Source organism: Salmo salar, chromosome 20 (assembly GCF_965601325.2).
Source record: "Salmo salar chromosome 20, fSalSal1, whole genome shotgun sequence".
Lineage (NCBI taxonomy): Eukaryota > Metazoa > Chordata > Actinopteri > Salmoniformes > Salmonidae > Salmo > Salmo salar.
The window spans coordinates 39,410,874-39,423,836 of record NC_138310.1 but is presented as its reverse complement, the minus strand read 5'-3'; the positions used below and the strand labels follow the sequence as shown (position 1 = coordinate 39,423,836).

The 12,963-nt window shown below is 42.1% G+C and overlaps 1 protein-coding gene across 2 annotated transcripts in view; it reads left to right on the top strand.

Moving 5' to 3' along the window:
• LOC106580594 (ephrin-A5) overlaps nt 1-12,963 on the top strand; it is a 234,665-nt gene that overhangs the window by 172,803 nt on the left and 48,899 nt on the right. For both annotated transcript variants that reach the window (XM_045703319.2, XM_045703318.2), the window contains exon 2: nt 9,248-9,540. In XM_045703319.2, the coding sequence (XP_045559275.1) occupies nt 9,248-9,540 (293 nt within the window). The remainder of the gene's footprint in view (nt 1-9,247; nt 9,541-12,963) is intronic.

Genomic DNA, 12,963 nt, shown 5'->3' with positions numbered 1-12,963 from the left:
GACACATACCAAAATATATATATACATACATACATACATACATACATACATACATACATACATACATACATACATACATACATACATACATACATACATACATACATACAAAGTACACACATGCACACAAACACACATGCACACACACACGCATACACACACACACACCCAGGGGCTTGAGCTCCCTTAATTGTTGGAAGCTTTGGTTGGGCTCTCTGTTTTTGTCCTGCAAATAGCCTGGATCTTTCATACTACTGTATGTGTGTGTGTGTCCTGGGACATCCTTAAGATTACGCTGTCTCTCCTCCTCCATGTGTGATATGGGCAAATCGATATGCAACAGAAGTCTAATACCTTAATCCACAATGCTCTCACAGGCAAAGAGCCTCCATCAGATTATAAAGCAGGAGACAATGTCACTGCAGGCTCTTTCTCTCCTTCCATCTTCCTCTCTCTCTCCCTCCCTCTCTCCTTCTCCCTCCCTCTCCTTCTCCCTTTCCCTCTCCCTCTGTCTGTCTCTGTCGCTGTCTCTGTCTCTCTCTCTCTCTCTCTCTCTCTCTCTTCCCTATGATGCAATCACCATCGCATTGCACACGGCCCTATCCCATCTAGACAAGAAGAATACCTATGTAAGTATGCTGTTCATCGACAACAGGTCAGCCTTCAAACACCATAGTGCCCTCTAAGCTCATCGCTAAGCTTGGGCGCTGGGTCTGAAGCCCTCCCTCTGCAACTAGGTCCTGGACTTCGTGAAGGGCTGACCCCATGTGGTGAGGGTAGGCAACAACACCTCCGCCACGCTGATCCTCAACACGGGGGCCCCACAGGGGTGCGTGGTCAGCCCCCTCCTGTACTCCCTGTTCACCCATGACTGCTTGGCCACGCAAGTCTCCAATTTAATCATCAAGTTTGCTAATGACACAACAGTGGTAGGCCTGATTACCAACAACGACGAAACAGCCTACAGGGAGGAGGTGAGGGCCCTGGCAGAGTGGTGCCAGGAAAATAACCTCTCCCTCAACGGCAACAAAATGAAGGAGCTGATTGTGAACTTCAGGAGACAGCAGAGAGAGCACGCCCCCATCACATCAACGGTGCTGCAGTGGAGAGGGTGAAAAGCATCAAGTTCCTTCTAGTGCCTCTTCAACCTCATGGAGGCTGAAGACATTCGGCTTGGCGCCTAAGACCCTCAAGAATTTATACAGATGTACCATTGAGAGCTTCCTATCGGGCTGTATCACCGCCTGGTACAGAAATTGCACCATCCGCTACCGCAGGGCTCTACAGAGGGTGATGCGGTCATCCCAACGCATCATCGGGGGCACACTGCCTGCCCTCCAGGACAGCTATAGCACCCGGTGTCACCTGAAGGCCAAAAATATCATCAGGGACAACAACCACCCGAGTCACATCCTGTTCACCATGCTACCATCTAGAAGGCAGAGACAGTACAGGTGCATCAAACCTGGGACCGAGAGACTAAGAAACAGCTTCTATCTCATGTTTTACATTTTAGTCATTTAGCAGAGGCTTTTATCCAGAGCAACTTACAGTAGTGAATGCATACATTTCATACATTTTTTCCATACTGGTCCCCCGTGGGAATTGAACCCACAACCCTGGCATTGCAAACACCATGCTCTACCAACTGAGCCACACGGGACCACCATCTCCAGGCCATCAGACTTTTAATTTGTCACTACTAGCCGGCATTCGCCCAGTACCCTGCCCTGAACATGTTCTATTCATATACTGTCCATACTGTCTATACACACCATTATATACATATACAGTATATGTATTTATATTCCAGACTCTGACATTGCTCATTCGCATACACATATTTCTTAATTTCTTTATTTTTCATTTTCGCGATCTACGTGTACTGTTTGCATTGTTAGGTATTACTGCAATGTTGGAGCTAGGATCAGAAACATTTCACTGCACCTGCGATAACATCGGCAAAATATGTGTATGCGACCATTCAAATTTGATTTGATTGCTGTCCCTCTCAGTCGCTCTCTCTCTCGCTCTCTCTATACAGTATATATATCTCTGTCCTTCTCTCTCTATCCCTATATTTCTTTCTCTCTCCCCCATCCTCTCTCTCTACATCCCCTCATCTTTGAGTAAAGCAAAATAAAGCCGAGAGCTGAGGTTTTTGTCGCTAAACTGTTTGTCATTATAAAACATACATGTTCCCATGCCCAACAATACAGTATATGTCAATCAACACCAGCTTGAGATAAAAACTGGGCACACACACACTGTTGACATTGACGATGAGCTTTATATAGGAAAATAATACATCTTAAAACTTCCTTCAGTACGTCATCAATATCTATATACCCTAACAGCACATCCCCTCTGTACAAGTGACAGCTGCCAAGTCCCAGACCTAACCCCCCTAAATGAGGGAGAGGGAGAGAGAGAGAGAGAGAGAGAGAGAGAGAGAGAGAGAGAGAGAGAGAGAGAGAGAGAGAGAGAGAGAGAGAGAGAGAGAGAGAGAGAGAGAGAGAGGAGAGAGGAGAGAGAGAGAGAGAGAGAGAGAGAGAGAGAGAGAGAGAGAGAGAGAGAGAGAGAGAGAGAGAGAGAGAGAGAGAGAGAGAGAGAGAATCCATTAGCAGCCTTTCTTGCTATTCTCTGACGTCCAGTATATTATACAAGCCTGCACACCTGCTGCGATCCAGGAGTACCATCTAGAAATGAGAAACACATGTCCTCAGTAAAACTCAGTGTGTGTTTGTGTGTGCGCAAATGACCCCAGAGAAGGTAATATGGTAACCCTATGTGTCTAATTCTCCCCTCTCCCTGTCAATCAGTAGGCCAGTTAAACAGCAGGGAATGTAGCTGGCTCTCACATCATAAATGGCCCTGTCACATTCTCCAGTGACTGTCAGAGCAGCGCTGGGGAAAGTTTCCAAAGCGTTGTGGGAATGTTTCACCGGCTCTGCCTTGTGTTTTACACTTGTTTCTCTCGTCTATATCGGGGGATGGAGGGAGGAAATTAAGTCATCCTCTACGCTCTTAGAAAAAAAGGGTTGCTGAAGGGTTCTTCAGTTGTCCCCATAGGAGAACCCTTTTTGGTTATAGGTAGAACCCTTTTGGGTTGCATGTTGAACCCCTAACCAAAAAGGGTTATGCAAATTGTTCTCCTATGGGGACAGCCATAGAACACTTTTAGGTTCTAGATAACACCTTTTTTTTCTAAGAGTGTACCTTTTATACACCCCTATCAAAGTCACATCCAAATCCATGTGGGCTTCACGGTTAATGCTATATAAGGGACATCAATTCTGCCAATACATTTGAAAGTGAAACAGCTTATCCGACTGTCTTTCCTCTTAACACTACACCTCCTTTTCCCCTCTCTTTCATTCTCCTTACAAACCAACTGTCCCACCAGAATTAGCCAACTGCTCTGACTCCTGTTGCCTAGTGTGTGCTGTAGCCGGGGTCAGAGAAAGTTCAGCTGCCCTCGGCTAAACACATTCACTGTCGATTCAAATCAACAAGTCATCCTTTACTCTAGGTTGTATGATACACACGCCCGCACACACGCCCACACACACACACACACACACTGGGGCTGAAACAAATTAATCTATCAGCTCTGTGTACCCGCCAGCGGCTGGAGCACTTATCTGGGGTTATGAGCTGCTGTGTTTGTGTGTGTATGTGTGTATAATATGCATGTGTACCTTTACATGTACAAGTGTGTTTATGTTTTTGTGTATATTTGAGTGGCCTTTGAATTGCCTTGACATTCATACGGTAATATGCATTGATAAATGCTACATTTTCAGGTAGCAAAGTTTGGGACTACTGTGTGAGTCTGTAGGTATAATACAATATAACAATGAATAAAAAAGAGAGAAAGGGAGGGATGAATAAAGGAGGTGTGAGGGAGGGAAAGAGGGAGGGATAGAGAAGGAGGTGAGAGGGAGGAAGAGAGGAGGAGGGAGACATGGGGCTGGTGGGGGAGAAGGATGTAATGAAAGGCTATTCTCCCTTTTCATTACACAGGTGGGATAGCCTCTCTCGTTCTCTCTCACATTCTCTCTGGCCCTTCCATTGTATGATTTCACTTTCATTAAATATATCTTCCTTTTATCTTAAAGTGATTGGTTTGAATCTCTCTCTTTCTCTCACTCCTACCCTCTCTCTTTCTCTCCTTCCTTCCTCACTCTCTCTCTCCCTCATTCCCGCTCTCTTTTTCTCCCTTCTTCCCTCTCTCTTTTTGTCGTCCTCGCTCCATCTATCCAGCGGCTGGAGCTGAGCTGAGCTCTTGAGCAGAGCCTGATGGGAGTTCATTTGGGTGAGGTGTGTGTGTGTCAATGGACTGTGTAATTGAAATGGAAATAAGCCAATCAGGGACTGGTGTGGCACGGTACCTTACCCTGCATGCACCTTACTGTTCCAGCTCTCCCAACTCTCAGAGAGTGTTCGTGTGTTCGTAGGAAGTGGCTAGGATGGTTTTCGGCCCTGCTGAGGGGGATGTGTTTGAGCAGTGTAATCAGCTTGTAATAAAATGTCTAAACACCATTCACACACACACACACACACACACACACGAGCCCATTTCCTCCCCAGCACTGTGTGGTTATCTGGATCTCTCTGGTAACAGCTGTAGCATAACAAATACATGTCATTATATTGGTTTGACAATTAGACTGCCATCCACTGTCAGTTTAATTACCCTGTTAAATGATCAGGGCATCAAGGACTGGTCAGGCTTTCTACTTTACCAGTGGAGTGCGTGTGTGTGTGTCACTCAACAGGGAGGTATTTGAGAGATATTTTATGTTTTACTCCCTGGTACACATAGGTACAACAATCTGTCTCTAAGATGTTGAACTAGTAGGGTATTTGTAGATTGACTTTGGCTGAGGACACTAGCCCACAGCTGCCTTGCTTTGTAATGTGTGGCACTATCAGCACATTAAGCCTTCCCCAAACCATAGCCCCAATCAATCGGAATGAATATCTAAACTTAACCCTTTGAGTTGTTTCTGTTTTAACCCTGTAACCATGTGGAATTAACCCTGAAACCATGTGGAATTAACCCTGTAACCACGTGGAATTAACCCTGTAACCACGTGAAATTAACCACGTGGAATTAACCCTGTAACCACGCGGAGTTAACCCTGTAACCACGTGGAATTAATATGTCAAAAATAGACATTCATCCATAATAAAGTTGAATTTCAAAGGGAAACTATGAGATCCACCAACCCACGCACACATGCACAAACGCACACATACCAGACACACACACACGCACGCACACACACGTGCACACACACTCACACACACAGGAAGTAGTCTGGGGGGGTGAAGGGAAACCATAATGTGTACACACAAACAAACCCATGTATACACACAGAAGAGAGGCTGAGCAGCGGAAATGTGTGTTGTGAGAGGATGAGATTATTAAGTCAGTGACATTTAAGCCAGAGGAGATGTATTACTCTGCCTGTGGGTTGCAATGACATGTTTTAAATGAGATGTTACACATGAGATGCTGCCCGAAAGGTAAACAGTTTCACTCAGCTATTTATTCTGAACGAGTAAACACAGGAAAGCAGCATTTGACGCTAGCATAAACATCACACAACCGTACATACACACATGTTACATACTACACACACACACACACACACACACACACACACACACACACACACCGAACAGATGGTGTCAGTCACAGAGTCCTCAAGCTAGCCCACTCTCCAATATTTACATTGTGTTAGTGAAGGCTTCCAGATAGAACGTGATACTCCACAAAGAGAGATGGACTATCAAAGGCAATTCTCCCCCTGTCCCTGTCCACTAACAACTGGGGAGGAATGAAGCAGCTGTGTGTGTGTGTGTGTGTGTGTGTGTGTGTGTGTGTGTGTGTGTGTGTGTGTGTGTGTGTGTGTGTGTGTGTGTGTGTGTGTGTGTGTGTGTGTGTGTGTGTGTGTGTGTGTGTGTGTGTGTGTGTGTGTGTGTGTGTGTGTGTGTGATTGTCCCCATCAGAGTGTGATTAATAATGCGCCCTGACCACCTTTATCATCGTAACATCATAGGCAGTCTGCTTCCTTGGCTGTAGAGCCAAATCTGTCAGAGGGAGGAGAGAATGTTGGAGGAGAGAAGGAGGGAGGTTGGGAAGGAGGAGGGAGGGAGGGAGGGAGGGAGGGAGGGAGGGAGGGAGGGAGGGAGGGAGGGAGGGAGGGAGGGAGGGAGGGAGGGAGGATAGAAGTAGAGGGAGGGAGGAGAAAGAGGGAGGAAAGAAGGAGAGAGAGAGAGAATTTGTGTGGGGACGGGATAAGAGAAATTGGAAAAAGGAGAGATGAGGAGTAGAAGATGAAGTATAGACGAGAGGAAGGACAGTGTGCTAAGTGCTGTCTGAGTCCCATGTACAAGGCAGAGAGGTTTTCAATTAAAAATCCACCTCTTCTCAGGTTCAGACATAGCAAAGGTTAGGTAGAGAATGAAAGTCTCTTTTCAGGGGTTGAGTTAGGGTCAGCAACCTGAAGTTAGAGTCAGCTTGCCCCAGATCCTCCCCTCAGCCAACTGCTCTAATGACATTCACACTAATTGCTCTGAAGCATGGTCAGACAGTTGTTAGTAGACAAATCAAAGAGGAATTCGGACCTGAGCCTATGTGTGCATTAGTGTGTGTGTGTGTGTGCATGCTTGTGTGTGTGTGTGTGTCCAGGGTTGGGGATTAACGGATTACAAAGAAACTGTAATCTGTTACGTTACCAGATAAAAAATTGTAATCAGATTACAGATACTTTTGAAAAACCAGATGATAACTTATTGGATTACTTTGAAATTCAGAAAGATTGTTTTCAAAAAAATACTTAATGACACCTTTCTGTTTTCTCAATGACATTCAATTCAGCATTGAAAAAAGGTGCAAGTTTAAGTTTGTTCTGCCTGAGCGAGTCTGACCACATCAGAGACCACTAAGATGACACACAAATGTGTTTGATGGATTGCGGGAAAAGAGCAGGAATAGGCTTTTGTAGCCTACAGTCCAGCCCATGTCTTCCAATGATATAACTGCTGTCGGCATCAAAGATTATATGACCAACTTGAATAAACGCTTGGAGGTAAGGACGACAGGGGTGTTGTAGTCTATGGGCCTATTATTGATATCTGCATAGCAATGATATGCATCACACTGCTGCCCTCTCAATTATATGGTTGTGGATGACTGATCACAAATGTATAGGTGTATTATACCCCAATAATGATTGAATTGAAGAAGTGTAGGCTAAGCTGCCTATCAATCACTGTTTATGCGACCCCTGGACAGCCAGAAAAATGTGCTCTTGCAGCTGCATAGCGTGGATCCCAACCTGTGGAATAATAGTTTGAGGGAGTTCCTCCACACATACTGTCAAAAACAAGTTTAATTTATGAAGACCATGAGTGGGCTTTGATTGCTCAGTCTAATTTGTACCGATAAAAAAACAATTCTAAAGGCCTAATGAACATATGCTTAAACTTGTACACTTTTGAAAGACTTCAACAGCTGCAAATTATCGAGATATCAAAGTTTCACGCATAGAAATCTTATTTCAAATTAATTAAGTGTTCTAGTTTTTAATTCTATAGTATCACCAACAAAAATGTAAACAAGAGGCCTATCCATAGTATGTATTATAGAATTCTTTCTTTCACGTTAAGCAAATAGCACTTTTCGGTAGAATTCAAAGCATGCCATTCCATTAGAGCAGCATTTATATTTCAACCATGTTTTGAAGCAATGAGCCCAATCAGCTCTCCATGACAACAACCTAAACAACATAGCAGACTAAAATGTCCTTTGTTTTGGGGTTATATTGAGGTAAAACAAATTAACTAATATACAGTATATTTCCATATTATTGTCTTATTATTGATGTTCAAGGGGTATTTACCTAATTGGAAAGACTGAAAATCTGTCAGACTTTGTTTTTTAATGTACATATGTAGCCCAATAATTGTATTATCTCTATTGGAAGTAGAAAGCAATGGGTTAGAAGCCTACATAACCCACAAAGTAAAATGCACCATCCATTTATGGCCAAATATGTGAGCTCTAACATTGATTTATCTGGCAGTAGTTCAATTGGTAATATACATTTTTGTCTTCTTCCAATGCCACTTAAGTAATCCCAAAGTAACTGAAAGTAATCAGATTACGTTACTGAGTTCGTGGTAATCCAAAAGTTACATTACTGATTACAATTTTGGACAGGTAACTATTAACTGTAACATATTACATTTAGAAAGTAACCTACCCAATTGTGTGTGTGTCTGTTTGTGTCTGTGTAAGCTTGTGCCTGTGCGTGTGTGTGTGTGTATGTTCAGATGAGGGAATTAGAACATCATGACCCTGGGTAGTATGTTGTGGATCAGTGGAGTTCTAAACATGCCTCTATGCACAGCCTTCTGGGGGAAAACACACGCTGTATTTGACATTTACAGCCTCAACTATCTCACACCACCCCGTGGACTCTGGAATCCTCTGATGTCTGAATTTATCTTCTCTGAGTTTTCAAAATGCTAGAAGTAAATAAGGAAAAAGTAATTTTTCGAAGCGCTGGCATCCAAAAGAGATATATTTTGTCCAAGTTGGATTCTTTAGTGTGTGATACATCATGTTGTAGAGAAGTGGTGTGCATAAATTTCCTGGGATGGATTTATAGACAAACCTCCTCGTTTACTAAAGCCAAATGTTAAGAACGGTTGCTTGCACATTTCTGAGGGATATCTGAAGAATGTTGAAAGATCCAACCTACGCTCATAAACATCTAAACAAGTGAATCAACATACTGTATAACATTGAGAAAATGTTAACATGACTGTTGTGTGTGCGCGTGCACCATGAATTTTACTTTTACTTTTAAAGTACTACTAAATCAGGGTGTGCAGAGTAAAGTCACTTCCTTGTTAAATTCTTGGGGCTGTTATGTAATGTACTGTTGTTGGTAATTGATAAATAATTGTAAAGTTTTTGAGGCACTTTCAAACCCTTTGTTTCTCTCCCTCCTTCCCTCTTTTTTTCTCTCCCTCCCTCCTACCCTCTCCCTAAAACGTTTTTTTAAACTTAAAGTTTTTGAGGCACTTTCAATGGTGTACGAATGTTATTGGGGAATCAAGTCATTCTGACTGACTGCTGATTTTATCTTCCATTCCATCTGTAACTGAAGCCCTTCATCAGTCTTCCAAACACTAACGTTCTCTTCCTTGTCTTCTGTCCAATCAGGTTCCACCGTGGAGACTACCACATTGACGTGTGTATAAACGACTACCTGGATGTGTTCTGTCCCCACTATGAAGACACGGTGCCGGAGGAGCGGATGGAGCGCTACGTCCTCTACATGGTCAACTACGACGGCTACAGTACGTGTGACCACACGGCCAAGGGCTTTAAACGCTGGGAGTGTAACAGGCCTCACTCCCCCAACGGACCACTCAAGTTCTCCGAGAAGTTCCAGCTCTTCACCCCCTTCTCTCTTGGCTTTGAGTTCAGACCGGGCAGAGAGTACTACTACATCTGTGAGTATTGACATATATCACCATATACTGTATGTGAGAGTAATAGAGAGCACTGTTATGTGTTGAAGTCATGTGTGTTGAAGTCAGTCTGATGTCAGAGTGGACGGCAGATACAGCCCTTAATAACCTGTTGGGGCTACAGGTTAGCAATGAACCCCGAGCCGGGATTGCTAACAAGGCTGGAAATTCAAAACATCAAAAATCTAATAATTTCAATTTCTCAAACAATCAACTATTTTACACAATTTAAATGATAAACATCTCCTTAATCTAAACACATTGTTCGATTTTCAGAGGCTTTACGGCAAAAGCATAAAGTTAGATTATGTTAGGACAGTACATAGCCACAAAAGTACAAACATCCATTTTCAATTCAAGGTCAGCCGTCACCAAAAGCAGAAACCAGCTTGAATTATGCACTAACTTTTGTCAATCTCCATCAGATGACACTCCTAGGACATTATGTTATACAATACATGCATTTTTTGTTCCATCAAGTTCATATTTATATCCAAAAACAGCATTTTACAGTAGCGTGAAATTCAGATTTTTTTCTTCTCTGAAATGCTTCCGGTGAACATAACAAAATTACTATTCGAAAACATTGGTAAATTATAATATTGTCATTCAAAGAATAATATATTATCATCTCGTAATTGCTACCGAATGGCCAGATCTCAAAATAACTTTACTGGGAAATCACATTTTGCAATAAACGGGGTGCTATGCTAAGAACAACAGGCTATGCTATACAGTTAGCATCATCTAAAATCGATAATAACATTGTAAATATCCCCTTACCTTTGATTATCTCCATCAGAAGGCAGGCATCCCAGGTCCGGAAGGCATCCCAGGTCCGGAACAGATGTGGTTTCTTTTGACAAAGTTCATAATTTATGTCCAAATAACACCAAGTACTTAGCGTTCATTATGCTCCCACAAAACGTGGTGGGGGGACTGTAAAATCACGCCGAAAAGCTAAAAAAACCTAGTAAATAATCTATTTATGTTCGTTCAAACATGTCAAATGTTGTTTAGCATTAATCTTTTGGTCCATTTTTAACGTTAAACATCAGTAATATTTTCACACAACCTATCCTATGTCTAGATAAACAATGAAGACAAAACTCACGTTTCTCAGATTTATGCGCAGGCGCAAAAAAATGAAGTGATGACATGTCAACTTCCTTGGATTCTAATTTGCTCTCTGTTTATCATAGACGCTTCAAACAACTTTATAAAGATCGTTGACATCTAGTGGAAGCCGTAGGTGTTGCGAAATGAATCCTTTCTCACTATGGTATCTATAAAACAATGACACTAAATAGTACAGTCACAAAATTCACATTTTTTTTTGATCTATTTTTCACAGGTTTTTGCCTGCAATATGAGTTTTGTTATACTTACAGACACCATTCAAACTGTTTTAGAAAATTCAGAGTGTTTTCTATCCGAATGTGTTAATAATATGCATATCCTAGCTTCTGAGTTGGTGTAGGAGGCAGTTAAAAATGGGCACATATTTTTTTCAAAATGTCTCAATACTGCCCCCGAGCCCCAACAGGCTTAACGTGTTTAGAATTTTATTCAGTTGTATCAGAAGAACAACCATTTCACATCCAAGTTTGCATTGGAAGAATATGTGACTCGTTTCAGGAAACTAGGCATTTGTCGCACGTCACCACTTCACAGGAGAGGCATTTGAACATAAACATGTATTTTTTTATCAAAATGCATGAACCTTCCCGTTAGCCATGATTGGTTGAGATCATGGATGGGCTGGACATGCCAAGAGATGAGTTCAGATTGGTCTGCCATGCAGCTCGCTTCTATCTATAACAATGGCTGCTCAGTATGTGTAGGTATCCTTTCTTTTTTTTCAAGATATGACAAATAACTGCAAAAGTGTTGCTCTCCACTTTCTGAAGGACAGGGTTTTTAAATCAGTGGAATGCCCAGTGAAAGCAGAGTATTATAGCTAAGGAGATGGAGAAAATTCTGGTGTTTGATTTCAAATAGGCGGAGGGAGACAAAAAGAAAACACACAGAAGGCTGTATAAAGCACCTGTCTCCGGATTACATTTTCAAACTAAGGGCAACCATGGCATCCGTGACAGAGAAGGATAAGTGTTCATCCAGGTAAGAGAGTCTAGCTAGCTCCATTTTCAGATATTATACTTTTCAAATTTTGTCAGAAAGTAATTTTCATTGGAAGTTAAAGCGTACTGTTAGATAGGTAGCTAGCGTTAGCTAGCTGGCTCACTAGCTAATGTTATGTGTATGATCTGTGTACTAATATCATTCGTATCTCAGAGCCATTGGCATTGATAGTTATAGCCTAATGTTAACTAGCTAGCTATCATTGAATCTAGTTGGTTAGCTGCCTGCTGATTCATACAGGGTAGTAAAGTTATGAGTTGGGATTATAGTTAATTGCTTAGCTAGCTAGCTAGCTACATGTCTAAACAAAAGACTCCACTATGCAAGGTACCATTTCTCAGTACCATTTACACTTTCTGTATCCTGAGAATGTGATAAATAAACGTTGCTTTTATTTCATATAGTATTTGTTAACCAGAGACGGTAATGTGAAGAACAACATGACCTGCACCAAAGTAAAATTAGGATAGAACGTTAGGCCAAAGAGATGGTATCCAAGTTCTAAAATTCTCAGTCAGAATGCCCTGCTTTTATTTTGTCACACTCTCAACCGTAAGGTATTTTCCTACAATTAGCTTGCCATCAACTTGTAAATAATGATCTTGTTGTGAGTTTATTTTCCTGTAATAATGAATACAAATTAGCTCAAGTTAAGATGTTGTCAACTATATGATGTGGTCATTATTTGAACTGGCTAGCCAGCTAACTTAACCTTCACACACACACGGGTGTGATCATTCTACAGTGGTCCCTGAAGCGTACGATCAAACCGGTGTGATTAGAACGCTTATTTAGAGGACTTATTTAGAACGGGCAGTTTCGAATGACGCAACAATCAGCATTTGAGCTAGCCACACTGTATTTTCAGAAACATTTTGCACAAACACAGTCCTTAAAAAGTAATGGCCAGAATGTGAGCAGTTTATTTTTGATGCAATGTTCAGACGTTCACAGAAGTATCTACAGCATAACACAATCATCCAAACCGAAAAAAATGTAGGCTGCATTTGTCCTAGCTGTCATGCCCTACTCTATGGTGTATAGGTCAGAACGTGACTAGGGGGGTTTCTAGCGTTTGTATTTCTATGTTGGTGGTTTGTATGGTTCCCAATTAGAGGCAGCTGGTAATCGTTGCCTCTAATTGGGGATCATATTTAGGTAGCCCTTTTTCCCACCTGTGTTTGTGGGATATTGTTTTCAGCACCACGTAGTTCACGTTCGTTGTATGTTTATTGTATTTTGTTTAACCTCTATGGGCTAGGT